The following is a 19,395-nucleotide window of genomic DNA, read 5'->3' on the forward strand; positions in this document are numbered from 1 at the left end:
TTGGTTGATAGGTGACATTAATGGTGTGAAAAGCTTGGATTTCTCAGCACTAACTTCACCCAAAAATGAAAACTGTGTCATCATTTCTTTCATGGAACACAAAAGATGTTAGGCAGAATGTTAGCCTCATTGGCATTAACTTTCTTTGCATCTTTTTTCCCCCATGCAAATAAAATGAGTGTTGACTGAGGCTAACATTCTGCCTAACATCTCCTTTTGTGTTCTACGGATGAAATTTAAAATTTTTAGGTGAACTATCCCTTTAAGGTTGAAAGGTCGTTCACCCTCTTTTTAACAAAACACATCCTTTTAGACTCTCCAGGAAAAGTGTAACACATTTGGCAATATGCCGTTTTGGAGCAGAACAGCTTGATATTCCTTTCGGAGTATTTATTTACGGTTAACTCCTCTTGTGCGCACACAAAACGAGAGATTTGTCACTTCCTCTTGGCATCCCGTTCCACTGCCCCCGTTGTTTCTGTGTTGAATATTCATTGCAGTTGGCATCGCAGGAAAAAGAGGCATCCTGATCAGTCATGCTATTTTTCACCAAATGCATTTTCCAATATGCCCTGCTTTACACCCTGCTCAACATCATCTTCTCTGCTGTTATAACTGAACTAACAATTAATTGATTATGAACCTTTACTACTTATATGAACCTTTAATAGTTCATTTTAAATGGTCCTTTGATGTAACAAATACATTTTTTTAAAAGTACAAATATTCCAAGTAGACTTTCAATTAATATAAAAGCTGCATGTATAGTAATTATAAAAGGAGGGAAAAATAGTCTTTTTAAAATAGTTTAGCATGTTGCACCGCAGGACATGTTAACTTTCCCAAAGTATTTCATGTCAACTATCTATTTACATGCTGTAATAACAACTTTGTGCTCTACTTAAACCAACCAATACATTTGATTTAATGTAAAGCTGAAATGAAGAAGTGGAGATATGCTGGGCATCTCAGTTATAATAGCACTTTATTAGTTAAGTACAGCAGGGATTTGTGGAATTGGATGGTGTGCTCAAAGTCTTTCTAACAAGTTAGTCCACATAAATTGTGCTCTTTACCTCAGATTACGCTAAAAAAACAAAATCTTCCCGGCTTGTTTAGCTAATGCGCATGCACATTCTCGAGTTGAAAGGCAGTATCTGCATTTAAAAGGTGATTGGCTCTTTTACCTGTAAGGTGGGACTTCCTTTCTATATCCTTTGACCACTGGGTGTTCCAATTTCTCCCATTCATTTTAATAGAAGTGGCACGTCTCTGCTAAATAGTCTCTAGTGGGGTGTAGTGGTTAAAGATGTTGGCCAGATGCCAAAAGTTTGCAGATTTGAATCCCTTAAGGGACAGTCCATAAACAACCACCGCTATGCCCTTGAGCAAGACGTTTAACCCCAGGTTGATCCATGAGGGATTGCCTCTATTAAGTGTATAGGGTTCCCACAGTCATGAAAAAACTATCAGGGAATTTTAATTGCATGGTGTCCACTACTGTGAACAGATCTTTAAAAGGTATTTTCTGACAATTACATCATTTTGGAAACAAGATTGAGGGTGATTATATTCTTGTTCTGAAGTAAAAATAAACAATAAAATATTTTATTTAATAATGACATTTTAGAGGATACATTTTGGTTTCGAGGCCTGGAGTTAAAAAATAATTAAAAATTATTGAAATTTCAATATACTGTAAATATTTTAGTTATGCTTTGTTCTTAAATATTTAATCATCTGGAAATTGATCTTTGTCTGTGAAATCTGTCTAAAATGGTTTTTAATAAAGTCATAAACTACTTTATTATGGAAATTCATTGGTCAAAAAAGTAAAACAAAAAAAAATAAATAAAAAAACATATGTAAGTGAATTGCAAGTCTGCTTAGTCTTCAGATCTTTGCATAAAAGTACAAACTAAATGACAATAAGGTGACAACACATACGGCATTGTAGTATCATTTATTATGCCATGCTGGTTTGCTAATAGTCCTACCTCTTCCCAGTGTCCTAACCTTTAAACAAAACTCTCTCCTCAGCTCGGCGAGCTTTTTACCCAGTTTGACGAGAATCCTCAGGGGGCCGCGTCCCTAGCTCAGGTCCACAAAGCAGTACTACTGGATGGGAGGACGGTGGCAGTGAAGGTGCAGCATCCCAAGGTCCAGCGGCAAAGCTCCAAGGACATTGTTGTGATGGAGGTAATTACCGGGGGAGCCAGGCTGCCGATACCCGTCTTCTGATGGTTAATTCACATGCTCTGTCATTGTCACACGCCTATGTGTATCTCGATCCTTCTAGGGGCCTATTCACCTCCCATTAGTGCTTAAAATATAGAATCCATCATTCAACCTACAGTTTTATTCATTTCATTTTATTGCAAATAGCCCTTTGTCCATGCACCTACAATTCCATCTGTATCACACATAATTACTTTATTACAGTCAGGTCTAATAGAGGAGTTGTTGGTTTAGAGGTCTGGGCCTCAGTTTAATGCCTTGTGTTTATTTGTGTGGATGTTTGTTTGTGTGTTCAGTTCCTCCTGCAGGTTGTCCACTGGTTGTTTCCAGACTTTGCTTTCATGTGGCTGGTGGAAGAAGCTAAGAAGAACATGCCTCTTGAGCTGGACTTCCTCAATGAAGGTCGAAACGCTGAGAAAATAGCAGACATGCTCAAGAAGTTTAACTTTCTCAAGGTTGGTAGACGAAACCCAAAAGTGCTGCTGTGATCTGAGAGAATATTATTGATCTTTAAGACTCTGTAGAGTGCCTTACGTTCCCCAGAGCACTAACATTTTCTTCAACTGTGAGATTGTCAAATTTGTGTTGTTGAATGGTAAGGGTAAAAATTCTGGCATGTTTTACTCGTGTTGTTCCAAACTGGTATGATTCTCTTTCTTCTGTGGAACACGGAACGAAAAGTTACAGAGAATGTGTACTAACATCCATAGAATGAAACTGTATGAGGGCACATGTAGTCAAGCTCCAAAAATGTAAAACGTACCATAAATGTATTCCATACAACTTTTGCGCTACATTCCAAGTCTTCTTAAGCCATACGATAGCTTCTTTGACTGAAAATCTTGCTCTCTGTCATAGTTCTCAAATGTCACTTGCATATCTGCGTATTCAAACTTGCCGTCTTTATACAACCAATATTTGGTTGTTGTATCATTAACATACAGTTGTGCTCAAAAGTTTGCATACCCTGGTAGAAATTGTGAAATTTTGGCATTGATTTAGAAAATATGACTTATCATGCAAAAAAATTGTCTTTTATTTAAGGATAGTGATCATATGAAGCCATTTATTATCACATAGTTGTTTGGCTCCTTTTTAAATCATAATGGTAACAGAAATCACCCAAATGGCCCTGATCAAAAGTTTACATACCCTTGAATGTTTGGCCTTGTTACAGACACACAAGGTGACACACACAGGTTTAAATGGCAATTAAAGGTTAATTTCCCACACCCGTGGCTTTTTAAATTGCAATTAGTGTCTGTGTATAAATAGTCAATGAGTTTGTTAGCTCTCACAGGGATGCACTGAGCAGGCTAGATACTGAGTCATGGGGAGCAGAAAAGAACTGTCAAAAGACCTGTGTAACAAGGTAATGGAACTTTATAAAGATGGAAAAGGATATAAAAAGATATCCAAAGCCTTGAAAATGCCAGTCAGTACTGTTCAATCACTTATTAAGAAGTGGAAAATTCAGGGATCTCTTGATACCAAGCCAAGGTCAGGTAGACCAAGAAAGATTTCAGCCACAGCTGCCAGAAGAATTGTTCAGGATACAAAGAAAAACCCACAGGAAACCTCAGGAGAAATACAGGCTGCTCTGGAAAAAGACGATGTGGTTGTTTCAAGGAGCACTATGCATTTGGATTTCTGTTTCCTCTTGAAATGCTGTGTATAGTTGGAGAACTCTAAGGGAATTTAATGACCCCAAGGCTCGACAATAAGGACTGCCCGGGGCCAGTGTGAGAGAGATTCAGGCAAGTTGCTAGAACTGTCACTTGCTCTATTGTGCCAGGGCTGAGTTAATAGCATTTTATATATACGTTTTAGTAACGCAAAGGGACAAAGCGCTAGTATTGTTCCCACAGTAAAAAAAAAAGTGCCTATTTCTCAAATTTTTTCACCTTTAGAGATGAAGCGTAATTAAACTTTGTTAAACCCGTGGTTGGAAATTACCTATTCTGTATCCAAAATTTAAGTATACAGGAATTCATATGTTTATTACATTCAGCCAGCAATCAAATCTTTAACTCAGTGACTAAAGGATCCTGCTTGTGAAAACACTACTCATGGCCCAAAAGTTGACAGCATGACTAAATGGGTTACTGAAAACCTATCATATGCTCCACTAAACTCTTAGCTGAAAAACACATGTGTAAATGGTAGGAGTGCTGAGGTTAATATGATGTTGTAACAATATAAAGGATGGGCAAGGAGGAGGCGGGAACCAGACAAACCATCAAAATAATGTTTAATGAATACTTAAACAAAAAGACACAAAACACAAACACACATACGACAGCTGCGTGTGGCTCGCTCTCTCTCGAACTGCCGCATCCGGCTCGGCTTTATCCCTCTCCTTGGCTGATTAGCCTGATTGGGGGCCGGCCTTGCACACTCATGGCCCGGCCTCCTCCTCATCACAGATGTATTTATGAATTCAAATCTGTAAAGTGCTTATATGGGGTTGTATAAGGCATAAATCTGTAATTTACAGCTGTCTTGCAAATTATAAATGTGATACAATTTGGGGGAATTTTTTTTTCTACCTATTGGGCCTGTAGAAAAAATCCTTAGCACTGAGCACTGGACTCAATCTGGCAAACACTGATTGTGTTTTAGCATTGAAGTGCATTTATAACTTTGGAACCTCCAGAATTATTATTATTTATTTTTTTTTAAGTACATGACAACAATAAGCTCTACATTTCAGCAGACTTCAATAGAGAGATCTTATTTTATGCATTTTGTTCAAGGTTAATTTTTTAATTTTTGAAGTCAGTTGTGTACGAGTATGCAAACTTACACTACAAATCCCATTTAAACACCATACTACCTTCGTCTTATTTCACTCACATACAACAAACAACTTTGCAGTAAAGCACTTTTTCACACTGTCTCAGCTAGACGCCACTCAGAGTACCCTCATATTTCTCCCCACAAGAAGACTTTGCTTGGTAAATAATCTTTTATAACAAGTGCCAAATGCTTCCAGGCAAGTCCTCTTTTCATTTTTAATGAATAACAAAGAGTCCTGGTTGGCCCTGCAGGGTAATGAAAATTGCCTGGGTTTACACCAACAGATTTGTGCCTCTAATGCACACTATTAGTTCTGTCAAAATGCTTGACAACAGAGCACAAGCCGCCATGTCGGGAATAAATCCGCGTCAGCCTTCCACCCTGTAAAACAAGTGTGATTATACAGTGGTGGCACGACAGAGTCGCAGGCAGTTCGGAGCGTGTGGCGGTTTCACAAGGCAAATGCAGAGCTGAAAAATTACTCTGTTTACATGGCGAAATGTGGGATTTTTTTTATCGTTGACATTTGTGTGATAAAGAGTGGAGAGGAACCATGCTGTCCACTGGTGCAAGAATTCCTCTCAGTTCCGCTCACATCATTAGAGATCTGAAGCTTTGGGAGCGTGTCTGTATTAGTCGATCGATTAATCAATCGCCAATTATTTTTCATTAATAATTTAATCAATAAAATAGTAATGAAGCAAACAAAAGAAATAGGGAAGATATGATGCTGATTCAATGATCATGACTAAACAAGAATGTATGATATATATGGTGTACAGAAATTATTTTAAGTTATGTAAATGGTAGGCTTCTAATTTGTAAGCAATTTAAAAAGTTTATAAAACTTGTTAAGAGAATCATTGAATTAGAATACTACTGAACATTTAGAATCAGGTGGAGCTTTGGGTAACACTTTCTATGAAGATTATATTTATAATGCATTGTAAAGGCATTGTACATGCATTATACTGCATCCATAATGTCTCATAATACACCTTATCATAAGTTATAACTTCTCATAAATAATTATAACTACAGGTATAATACATTATAAGACTTCCCCTATTCATAGTTATACTTAAGTGTATAATGCATTATAACACAAGCAACATCAAATTTTAATGCAGCAGAAGCTAATAAAGTTAATCGTATAAGTGCTGTATAGTGTAAACAGTCAAAAGGCTTTGCCTGCTTTCTAAGTACATTTACAAAAGCAATATCTTAAACATACATTCATTCAATCATTCATTTTCTCCCGCTTATCTGGGTCTGGGTCGCAGGGGCAGCAGTCTGAGCAGGGATACCCAGACCTCCCTCTCTACAGCCACTTCAGCCAGCTCTCCCGGGAGGATACCGAGGTGTTCCCAGGCCAGCCTAGAGATATAATCTCTCCAACTTGTCCTGGGTCGGCCCCGGGGTCTCCTCCCGAATGGACATGCCCGGAATACCTCTACAGGAAGGCGTCTGGGGGACATCCTAGAAAGATGTCCGAACCACCTCAACTGGCTCTTTTCGATGCTGAGGAGCAGCGGCTCTACTTTGAACCCTTCCCGAATGTCTGAGCTCCTTACCCTATCTCTAAGGCTGAGGCCAGTCACCCTACGAAGGAAACTAATTTCTGCCACTTGTATCCACGATATCATCCTTTCAGTCACTATCCAAAGCTCATGACCATAGATGAGGGTAGGAACATAGATCGACTGGTAAATTGATAGGTTGCCTTCAGGCTCAGCTCTCTCTTCAACACGACTGACCGATACAATGCCCGCATAACTGCTGGCACTGCACTGATCCATCTGTCAATCTCACGCTCCATTCTCCCATCACTCGTGAATAAGACCCTGAGATATTTTTTTTTATCCCCTTTTCTCACAATTTGGAATTTCCAATTCCCACTACTTATTAGTCCTCATGGTGGTGCGGTTATTCACCTCAATCCGGGTGGTGGAGGACAAGTCTCAGTTGCCTCCTCTTCTGAGACAGTCAATCCATGCATCTTATCACATGGCTCATTGTGCATGACACCGCGGAGACTCCCAGCATGTGTAGGCACGTGCTACTCTCCGCGATCCATGCACAACTTACCACGCACCCATTGAGAGCGAGAACCACTAATCGTGACCACGAGGAGGTTACCCCATGTGACTCTACCCTCCCTGATGAATGATCCTCATTCCTGCCACTTCACACGCAGCTGCAAACTGTCCCAATAAATACTGTAGGGCACTATCCGATGAAGCCAACAGGACCACATCATCTGCAAAAAGCAGGTCCAATCCTGAGGTCATCAAATTGGACCCCCACCGCCCCTTGGCTGCACCTATAAATTCTGTCCATAAAAATTATGAACAGAACCGATGACAAGGGGCAACCCTGGTGGAGTCCAATATTCACTTGGAACAAGTTTGACTTATTGCAGGCAATAAGAACCAAACTCTTGCTCCAGTCATAAATGGACCGTATGGCTCGTAGCAACAAGCCCGATACCCCATACTCCTGAAGCACCCCACACAGAATTCCCCTCAGGACACAGTCGTATGCCTTTTCAATGTCCACAAAACATATGGAGACTGGTTTGGCAAACTCCAAAGTCCTCCTTAGAGTCCTCTGACTCTGCTTCCTACCAAGAAGGCGGTTCAGGAGGTCCTCGAAGTGTTCTTTCTACCGCCCAACTCTATCCCCAGTTAAGGTCAGCAGCTCAAGTCCTGATGGTTTGTCAAAACCTCTTTGAGGCTGTCTGGAAGTCTCTTTACATGGCCTCTCCAAACTCCTCCCATGACTGAGTTTTTGCTTCAGCAACTACCCAGGCAGCGTACCGCTTGGCCCGCCAGTACCCGTCAGCTGCTTCAGGAGTTACACATCTAATCAAGCTTGGAAGGCCTCCTTCTTCAGCTTGACCGACCCCTTTACCACTGGTGTCCACCACTGGGTTCGGAGGTTGCAGCCATGACAGGCCCCGACAAACTTGTGGCCGCAGCTCAATGCAGCCACCTCAGCAATGGAGGCCCGGAACATGGCCCATTCGGACTCAATGTCCCCCAGCCTTCCTCGGCCTGCAAGAAAAGTTCTTCTGGAGGTGCTAGTTGAAGATCTCCCGGACAGAGGCTTCTGCCAAACGTTCCCAGCAAACCGTCACTATACGTTTGGGCTTCCCAGGTCTGCTCGGCATCTTCCCCTGCCATCTGATCAAACTCACCACCAGGTAGTGATCAGTTGACAGCTCAGCTCCTCTCTTCACCAAAGTGTCCAAGACATATGGTCGCAGGTCACACCCTTCCAGGTTTCTCTGTCAATTCCCCCAGAAGAACAACGTATTCTCCAACCGGGGTGCCTTCCAACACCCCACCCAAGGACTCCAATAAGGACGGATACTCAGAACTGGTGTTTGGCACATAAGCACAAACAACAGTCACAGTCTGACCTCCAATACAGAGCCTCATGGAAGCGACCTGCTCGTTCACCGGGGTGAACCCCAACGTAGAAGCGCCAAGCCTATAAGAAAGCCCACACCTGCCTGATGTCTCACCCCTGGGGCAACTTCAGAGTAAGAAAGAGTCCAGCCCCTCTCCAGGAGTTTGGTTCCAGAGCCCAAGATGTGTGTGGAGGTAAGCCCGACTATATCTAGCCAGTACTTCGCTATCTCCCACACTCCTTTTCCACCAGTGAGTTTACGTTCCATGTTCCTAGAGCCATCTTCGGTAACCTAGGATCGGTCCGCCAAGGTCCCTGCCATCGACTGCTGCCCGATCCACACTGCACCGGACCCTTATGTCTCCTGCCGCAGGTGGTGGGTCCACGGCTGGGCGGTCCCATGATGCTCCTTCGGGCTCTGCCCAGCTGGACCTCATGGGTGAAGACCCAACCACCAGGCGCTTGCCGACAAGCTCCCTCCCCAGGCCTGACTCCAGGGTGGGGCCCTGGTTTCCCTATTCTGGGCGAAGTTTCTGGTTCCTTGTTGTTGAAACACATAGGGTCCTCTGAATCGCTCTTAGTCTGTCCTCTCCCCCAGGACCAATTTGCCTTGGGAGACCCTACCAGGGGCAGTCACCCAGATAGCATAGCTCCTGGGATCATTGAGGCACCCAAACCCCTTTACCACGGTAAGGTGGCGATTCACAGAGGAGATTCTTATGAACAGCCATAACATAAACATGTAAAATACAATACATTACAAGTCAAACTTATATAATGGAAGTTATTTATAAAATAAGTCTCCAGATAAGATGCACACACATTTAAGTTTATTGAATAAACTTAATATATATTTTTACTTTTTAGCTTTACAAGTTTTTTCGTAATTTACGTTGAATGTGTGTTATTTTGTATTTTGTGCATGTGTAATGTATTTAACTTCCAGCATATTACCAATTATATCTATTATAAACATATATAATACATTATAACTTCTGCAGATAAAATTGGTTGTTGGTTCTGTTATAATGCATTATACTCTAAGGTATAATACCTTAATACTCTATAGTCTAACCATGAATAGGTAAGTATTATAATGTATTATAATTGTGGTTACAATAATTTTATGAGAAGTTATAACATATTATAAGGTGTATTATGAGGCAGTACTAAAGCATAATAATGCCTTTACAATGTATTATAAATATGGGCTTCATAGAAAGTGTTACCGAGCTTTGTTCTGGAAATTAGTACTGAATTCTTGTTATTATGTGGAGAGAGTTTTTATATTATTTTAATTAGTGAGACGATTTATCAGTTATTTGAGTTTGGATAAGCAATGATCTTCAGGAAGCTTTTGGAAGTGGAAGGTCATCTGAAGCATCAAGAAAGGCTTTTCCTCTGTCACAGGCCACTGCCCACAGAGCTCTATGTGCGGATTATAGCTAATTCTGAGCAGTGATGGCATTATCCTTCACATGGAATCTTAATGCTGTAACCCAATTTCGCTATGTCATTGTCATAAAGTAAAGAATAGCAGAAATGGTTGATCTGGGTATAGTTGGTATTACTGCCCGCTTGTGATGTATTTCTGAGAGATTCATTGTGCAATTGTGAACTGTCTATTATAAGTTTTAATATTCTTTCTCAATGCTTTGTTAAATGATGTAACATTGATTGTTTAAAGCATTAGTAAACTTGATTTTTAGATTTGGAGTGGTGATTGCCTGCGCAAAATTTTGGTATTTTTGCCTCGATATACTAGCCAACATCAAAAGAGCCCCCCCCCACCCCCCCCCCTTTTTGCCCATATATCGCTTGCTGGGTGGAAATCATACGTTCAGTTGTATAGAAAAGTGATAGCACTTCTAAATATATCATACATTTTGAGATATCATATGCGTCCTTAAAGGTGATGTGTGTAAATTTGTTTGTCAAAATACGTTCTACTATCCCAGTTTTTTGTTCATTGACAACTTTAAGTAAGCCATTTACCTCCCCCAAATGTATAAACACTGAGCCTCCCAGGCACTATCAAAATATTGATGTTTATATTTTGAGCAGCCCGCTCAGCTCCACCCATCCCTTTCTAGCTCAACCTATTGCGTGAGTTTGGGGTGTGGCTACTTGTAATTTATAATAATAATTATAATTATATTTATTTATCACACATTATACAATTGCACATATACAGTGAAATTCTTTTTTTTCACATATCCCAGCTAAGCTGGGGTCAGAGTGCAGGGTCAGCCATGATACAGCGCCCCTGGAGTAGATAGGGTCAAGGGCCTTGCTCAAGGGCCCAACAGTGGCATCTTGGCGGTGCTGGGGCTTGAACCCCCGACCTTCTGATCAGTAACCCAGAGCCTTAACCGCTGAGCCACCACTGCCCCTTGTAGTAAGCTGTTCAACCGGGAAAAAAGAACATCCATGGCAAACATGAGGAAAAGAAATACAGCCTATAAGAAATTACACCTCTAACCGAAATGCTCTCTGACTATTGAGAATAGTGGTCGACCGATAGTCGATTTCACCGATACCGATAACTAAGGTGGTGGGAAAGGCCGATAACTGATTGATTGGCCAATACTCTTTAAAATTAATTTATGTAATGTTAAAAAACTTTCTTATTGTTTCCTTGCTATGATGGGTACAGACATACAAGAGCTTAGAGGCTACAAGAGTGCAAAACGAATAAGATCCTAGATGCAGTTTATTGTCCAAATAGATTTGGTGGATAACATGGGGCTTTTAGAATTTTGCCCGTAACCGATTGGCACCGATTAATTGCTAAAACCGATATATCGCCTACCTCTAGTTGAGAATGTGTTCTCTCTTATATTTTTCACAGGTCCCAAAGATTCACTGGGATCTTTCCACTAAGCGCATTCTAACCATGGACTTTGCAGAAGGCGGTCAGGTCAACGACAGAGAGTACATGAGAAAACACGGCATCAATGTCAATGAGGTAAGATAACACCCCGTATTTATCTCTGTAGAAATCTACAACAATCTAAGTTCCTTAGAAACACTAAGATCTGCTTCTCAACAGGTAATAAACCATGCTCGTCACCATTCAAGATCGCTTGATCAGTAATTTCATATTCTGATGTTAACTTCACCATGGAATGCAAATGAAGCAATCACGTTTCACACAACGTTTCATGCCAGGGGTTCTGGAAGCATTGAAAACTGTTTTCTCTGCCCTGCTCTGAGAGGTTCTGACGAAATGGAGGCAGTTTGGTTTGATGAATTATTCCTCTCAGATTTCATTTAATTTTTCTTGCGCTTAGCAAATAAACATTATATAAATTAAATAAGGCTCTTTTGCATATTAATATCTTAGACAGTTTTTCCATCGCGACTGCAGTGTCTTCTGCTCCGTCGCTTTTGTCAGCACAAGGACTTGCTGTGAGATCGAGTGCCTTTTTAATTTCGCGCTTTCGCTACACCTCTCGGGGTGAATGCTGCTCTTATCCAATGGCTTCGGTTAGAAGTGTAGGCGAAAGTGCAGCACAATGGAATGGAGGCTTACTGGAGTGAGCTAATCTGTAGTTATGCAAGGCCAGGAGAGGGGAGGAGAGGGAGGCAGATAAACTGGGCCAGGCAACAGAGGCGAAGCAAGACAAGCGAATCTTGGGGGGGCCCAGAGGAGAACAGAGAAACAGATGCTAATGGACTATTGATCGATGAGCCAACGTCTGTTCACACGGGGATATTTTTATGTCAACATTACAACTACGTTATCATTTTCTTGTTATTTGATGATGGTGAGTAGGGTAGAGTTATCTTTTTGACAGCCAGCTGGTAAAAGAGTTAGAGCTGGGAAAAAATAAGAAGAAGAACATATACAAATATGCATAAAAAAGACAATGAAGGACTTATCCTAACCTGCAACAGTGCTCTCATCTAGCGGTGGGTGGGATGGCTGAAAAATTATATTATTGTATTGTATGAGTAATTTTATATCACAATGTAGTTTTATTTAAATTTTTTCTGGATATTCAACAAAATATTTTTGTAGGGGAGACCAGGACTAGTTATCAGAAAAAAGAAAAAAAAGAAAAGAAAAAGTATAACAGTTATGAAGCGCAAAAATATCAAAACATTGTTTTGGCCAACAAAACTGCCCTGATAAAACTGACATCATGCCCCAATTTTACTTTCATGAAAAATACCTTTGTCATAAGAACACATTTAAACATTTCGATTAAAATCTGCCTTGATCGTGTTCGCTTATTTACGCAAGATCTATAGCAAAAATATGATTGTAGTGGAAATTTACTTTTGAAGGTAGAATTCACAAAACATATTGTAATTTAATAGGGTGAACTAGTTGTTTGAAACCAACACACAACATGTCCGATAGTGAAAACACACATTTGCGCAATTGGACTTTTGACTCATATCATTACTGAGATATAACTTTCCCACGTGACAACTAGCCCCAGTTTCCCCTTTATTTAGTTACCATGTGGTAAGGCCTATTTTTAGATAACCGTGTGAATTCAATTCTTTACAAATGACACAAAAGCTACTTTATCTCATTTGATTATTTTCCCTTTTTATTTGGAACTTGATGGACGCAAACCAAACAATGATTATTCATAACAAATGAATGATAAGTCTGGAATCAGTACAAAAACAGCTTCACATCATGTTCACTTGATTTAAAATAAAAACAACTCAAAATAATAGAAATAATATAAAACTGATTGTTCTGACTCAAAATTCTGACTGGATGATGTAATATAGCCAGTATAATTGCGTGGGATACATTACTCTCTGTATTTTCGGATTAAACCATGTTTGCTCTCATGTGTACTGTAAATAATTTAAGTAGTCCTGCCCACTGATAGCCATACACAAATATTTACCCTATAATAAACAGTATAGGGTTAGTTGAGATGAAATACTTTTGGAAAGTTGATATTTCCTGCGGTTGAGCATCGGTTTTAAACAGAGCTTGCTGTATCTTCAGCAGTGATTCAGCTATTAGTGTCCTAAGAGTCTGCTCCATCCAATTCACCTGCATGGATCTGTGAAGTATTTTAGGTATTTAATCACAAAGCTTTCTTCCTCATATTCACAGTTCATTAATCACTCTTCCATAGAGGAGAGAAAAAGGGGTGATATGGAGGGAGGGAAGAGAGAGATGGAGAGAGTGAGAGAGAAAGAGAGCCTTCTCTGGCCCCTAAAAGCCATTTGAACGTGCCGGCTTTTGTTAAATAACTAAATGGGATCATTTTAGCACCTGCTTTGTTTGTGTCACTCTGTCATTATATTTCCTCCGACCTGTTTTGTCTGTCTAAATTAATATGCACAATTGCTGCCAGTTTGTTGTGCAAAGCTCGCCGAGGCTTTAAACAGCAACCTTTCCTTATCATAGTGCACCCAGGCATCAGTGAGCCTGACAGACAGGTAAACACGGCCTGAAACCGGTCTCATAAGCCACCGAGCCATGCTTAAAGGGCACCGCACACCTTTGAAAGATGGAGAAGGGAACTGTCGCTGAGTGGATGGGCACATCAAGCATTTATCACGCTCCTCTCTCGTACACCCACAGTGCACGTAGTATTTATTTCCCTTTACGCAGTGTCGCACACAACCACTGCTTGGATTTCTTCACCAATCCGTTTTTCTTTAAAGGGATAGTTCAACCCAAAATCATGCTGTTCCAAACCTATATAACTTGAAAAGTAGATTTTAGGCAGAATGTTAGCCTCAGTCTCCATTCACTTTCATTGTATGGAAAAAATATGCAATGAAAGTGAATGGTGACTGAGGGTAACATCCTGCCTAACATCTTTTCTGTTTCATGGAAGATAGTGGTAAGGGTAAATAAATGATGACAGAATTTTTATTTTTGGGTAAACTACCCCTTTTAACTCTCTTAGGGGTAAGGATGGTGTTTTGTTATTTTACTTCTCTAGTCTCTTTGGTGATAGTGGGTTATTGGCGACACTGATTAACTGATGTTTTCTGGTACAGTGTAGAAAATAAGGGTGGTTTTTGAAAGAAAATGGCGTAGCAATTTTATGCAGAGCCTTGAAAATGCAATCAAATGGCTTGGTTCATCAGACTCATTTGAAGTGGAGCAATTTAGCGAACACTTCCTCTTATATGTTCCCTCTCTCATTGTAATGTGGAATTGTGTGTGTGTGTGTGTGTGCAGGGCTGTCTCTGAGTGCGTCTGAGCGCTTTTAAGAGGGTTTTAGAGGTCGGGAAATGAAAGTGATTGTGGTATTAGCAAGTGTGCCATGTGGCCACTCAATAGGGTTTTGATAAAGAGTCGCTCTCTATTGGAACCAGTTGAAAAGGCAGAGCAGCCTGCTTGCTTAAAAAGACACTTTATTCTGAAATTGCAGCGCCGTGGGGGGTTAGCCGAGGCGGGGGGAAACAGAGCTGGAGGCTGCCAGAGGAAATGAGTGTGCTCTCTGGTAGGGCATAAGAGCAGCGGGACTTGAAGACTACGGAGAGCATATTTCTCTGCCTTAAACTGCACCCACTGTCACACTTTAGCGTGCAAGCAAACTGAGCACTTTAAAGAAATGGAGCAGAAATGCTTTTGAAATCCATGTTTTAGAATATATCTTCATGTATATATACATATAGGTGTGTCTGACAGTGAGGGAGCGTAATGCTACAATAGGGGGTCATTTAGCATAGTGGTTAAATATTTTTCCGTGAAACTGAAAGGGTGTGGGTTCAAATCCTACAATAGGTCATCTTTGTTACCATTGTGGTCTTGAAGACTACAGGTTGTTTGGGGGGGATTGGGGGATGAATGTGGCTGCTGTAAAATAAATGAATAACTAGTAACCTTTTACAGTATAAGGATGCTTTACCACCAAATCTATTCAAATAACAAACTGGACACATGATCATTTTATAAACTCTATTAAATTTCAGCATGTTGGTATGAAATCCTGGCAAATAGGGAAAGACCCTTTGGGAAATTAGCTCTGTGAAATTTCAATCAGTGTTAGATTTCATACTGTCATTGGATTTTGTTGCTCCCATAGCATATGTTGACAAATGTTTTTAAAACGAGAAATTGTGATACTGACCAGGGCTGTTTGATGTTTTTGTAAATTAAAGGTGGATTTACTAATTGCATCATAGTGAGAAAAACCACACTATATTATGATGTCATTGCACTAAATGACATCATGTTAAATCCACCTTCAATTTACAAAAACATCAAACAGCCCTGGTCAGTACCGCAATTTCTCGTAATGTGATGAAGTATTTTCTTAACATGATGCCATTTAATCAAATGAAATTACAAGGTACTTCCTCTTATGGCGCGCAACAGTGTCAACCCACTTTTTCAGCCGTATTCGTTCCGGAAATCTTTTTCCCATTCATTTCTGCCATAGGGATTTCATGAAATCCTTCATAAAAGATTTCTAAACCATGACCAAACCAATCAGAGCTTGAGGTGAATCATAACATTACAAACTTTGATTTAAAGCAAACATAATTTGAATATCGTACAGAAAGACAAAAGTGCAAGACTGTGTACTTAATGTGCCCTATTTTAAGAGCGCTAATGCTAAGTGCTATGCTTTAAGTCCTAAGTGCAAATTCAGTGATATATTGGTGTTTTTGTATGCGCTAAGTCTAGGCACAAGTGGGTTTGGGGAAATTATGTGCGCAAAGCCTAATGGGCTGGGTCAAGTGCTAGTCAATTTAATTATGAGGTTCTTTTCTGGTTATTGCACTGTCTGCATTCTATAATATAGTCCATTCCCTGTCAAGCACCAGTGATATAAACGAAGACAGCACTTTCATAAGAAGTTTGTAGTGTAAATGAACTGTATGCAATGAATTATGCTGCATTCCATTTGTCTTGGAAGTCGGAGCTCTGAGTTATTTCCGAGTTCTGAGACTGGAACTGACAAATGGAATGCCCCCCGATGTCGGAATTCCTACTCGGAAAGTCGGACGAACTCAGAGGACCCCGAGTTCAGAAAGCAAGATGGCTATGAAGAGCATCGACTGTAGTATGCTGTGGGTTTAAAGTTTTTTTTTTTTAGCACTTTTGTCTTTTTTGTGTCCAATTTAGTAAGTTGTATACACAATACTGTATTACCGTTGCCTATAGGCATGTTGCTACGATCCTGTTATGCGTGAATTACCGCGTAATGTGTTGTTTATAAACTGGTACAGCTAAAATTGGCTAGGTCGCTGCTGCTAACAACAACAATGGTCGCTGCTGCTACAAGAACAATGGTCAGTGTTGCTACAACAACACTGCCAAACGTTACAAACCGTAAAACCGTTTACACATAACACAGTTTGGCAAATTTATATTGCAAATATACTTTTGTACTTCCATAGGGCATTGCCCTTTGTTTACACTGCTGGTTCGATTAAAACGTGGTTAACATGTTTTGATACAATCGAATGCGCGGAAACATTAACATACCTTTTTCGCTTTCTGTCATCTTCCTCGAGGTCTTTTAGGTGAAGGGCATACTTATTTTGTAGCTCTCTGTACTCCAAAAGAGCTAGTGCAACAATTACTTTCCTGGAGGTGTCCATCTTTTTTTCTGACTTGTCGAGTTGTGTGTAAAAGGAACGCATCCATCTCGGATTTCTCGGATATGATGTCGATCCGTGTCCCGAGCTCCGACTTCCAAGAAAAATGGAACACGGCATTAGTACAGGGGTTCTCAATGGGGGCATGTCAGGGGGTGCTGAGGGCAAATTAGTAGAGAGGGGGGCGTTAGGTTACAAATCGGGGGCGTTTATCAGTCATAATAATCAAATGTATCATCAAGTTCCTCTTTGCATTAAAACGTTTATCTAGACTTGGAGTATATCAGTTGGTTCTCAATTATACGGGTTGGTACACATTTGTACCGCGGTTCATCTGATTTTGAAGTCTAGCGACACATCTGAAGTATCTGGTTTAGTAGCGTCAAATACACGTGCGAGGCACAACCTCGGCTAATGCACCTGTATTGCTTGTAGATGGATACGTCTCAATGGACAGAGCAGCGCAAGTGCAAAGCTCTTAAAGCTCGAGTTCTTAAACTCGCAGCTTTGCGAGAATAAGTGAGAAGCAAGGTGCGAGAAGCGAAAACCATTTGAATTCGGCACAGAATTTGATATCACCACCCTTGAATTTACTATAGTAACACTAACTGTACTTTAGGCAGAAATAGATTGATAATAAATATTATCATATCACTACTTAAGCTCCATTAAATTTGTCATAGGCTACATTAGGGGAGTGAGGGAATATAATACATTTTTGTTACAACTTATAAATATTTATGTTTTGTATTTATTGTCTTTACATGTGTTTAGAGTAGGTCTACTGTTTATAATTCCAAAAATGTATATTTAATATTTAAGATAAATTTAATATAAATTTAGAGTAATATTCCTCTGTTTGTGCATTAATTGCTTCCTTGTTTGAAGTCAGGAATATTTCTATGACAATGTGGGTCTTTTCAGGATTTATAGGCTCTGTTAAATTATAGAAAATGTAAGTATTATTAATAATTTATCTACTGACACAAAAATCATGGCTAGTATTAACAGTGATTGTGTCTGCACGCACTGCACTTCTATCGGTCGATTTTGATTTTGAAAAATTAAATTCATTTAATAAAACACGAAAAAATTTAACCAAATATTTTTCCAAATTCAAATTACACTCCAAACGAAACAAATATATAATCAAAATAACAGAGTGGTAAAAAAAAAGTCATACCAAATCCAAACATTTTACCCTCTCCAACTTCTTCCATCTTCCAACTTTGGCCTCTTTTGCTGCGACTTCAAAAATCACTCTACGACAACAGGTGGAAAAATACCAATAAAAATTAGATCATAAATACAATTGGAAATATAAACATAATAATAATGAATGAAAAATTATTAACATATCCCAATTCGATAAAAATTATTGTTTAGCTTACTTTTGAAAAAATGGCTGCAGAATTTCCTGTATTAAATAAAATAAATTACCAAATGAATAAAGCATTAAATAAAAATAAATAAATTACCAAATGAAAAAATTATATTGTTAGGCCTGTATACTTGCCTTTTGTTTACACAAACCTTTTCAGATTAACATTTTTATTGGTTGCTCCTCAAGCATGACACACAACAACAAAACATTCATGTACAGAGTCAACCGTTATCCCCCTTAAACCTCATTATTTCCCTTACCCCCTCCCAACCCCCAACAAACATCCCTGTGGCCAAGCCCAAGTACACACACAGATCAAAAAATAAATATATAAAATGATATATACACACACACATACATACATACATACATACATACATACATACATACAGTACTGTGCAAAGGTATTAGGCACTTGTGAAACATGTTGCATAGTGAGGATGTCTTCAAAAATAATGACATAAATAGTTTTCATGTATCACTTAATATCATGCAAAGTCTAGTAAACATAAAAAAGCTAAATCAATATTTGGTGTGACCACCTTTGCATTTAAAACAGCACCAGTTCTCCTAGGTACACCTGGACACAGTTTTTCTTGGTTGTTGGCAGATAGGATGTTCCAAGCTTTTTGAGAATTCGCCACAGTTCTTCTATCTGTTTAGTCTCAATTGCTTCTGTCTCTTTATGTAATCTCAGACTGACACGATTTTCAGTGGGGGGCTTTGTGGGGGCCATGACATCTGTTGCAGGGCTCCCTGTTCTTCTGTTCTACTCTTTTCTATTTGCAAAAGTAATGTTTGGGAGTCTAACATTTATATTTCCTATTGACACACTAAAGCTGAAGATATAAATAACCATCTTAAGACAAATGCTTTTGTGAAACATCTTAGGTGCCTAAGACTTTTCATAGATATATTAGGGTCGGAGACGAATAATAAAAAAATCCGCGTAAAGCAAAAGCTTATGTGCCACACGTCCCGCCACCACCCAAGTAAAAACATCCTCCTTTCTT

The 19,395-nt window shown here is 39.6% G+C and overlaps 1 protein-coding gene across 1 annotated transcript in view; it reads left to right on the plus strand.

Moving 5' to 3' along the window:
* The window catches only part of LOC127455141 (aarF domain-containing protein kinase 1-like), a 194,857-nt gene that overhangs the window by 105,920 nt on the left and 69,542 nt on the right, over nucleotides 1–19,395 (plus strand). The window contains exons 5-7 of the mRNA XM_051722757.1: nucleotides 2,041–2,199; nucleotides 2,535–2,693; nucleotides 11,303–11,419. Coding sequence (XP_051578717.1) covers nucleotides 2,041–2,199; nucleotides 2,535–2,693; nucleotides 11,303–11,419 — 435 coding nt within the window. The remainder of the gene's footprint in view (nucleotides 1–2,040; nucleotides 2,200–2,534; nucleotides 2,694–11,302; nucleotides 11,420–19,395) is intronic.

The sequence above is a fragment of the Myxocyprinus asiaticus genome, chromosome 17, assembly GCF_019703515.2.
Source record: "Myxocyprinus asiaticus isolate MX2 ecotype Aquarium Trade chromosome 17, UBuf_Myxa_2, whole genome shotgun sequence".
NCBI classification, from domain to species: domain Eukaryota; kingdom Metazoa; phylum Chordata; class Actinopteri; order Cypriniformes; family Catostomidae; genus Myxocyprinus; species Myxocyprinus asiaticus.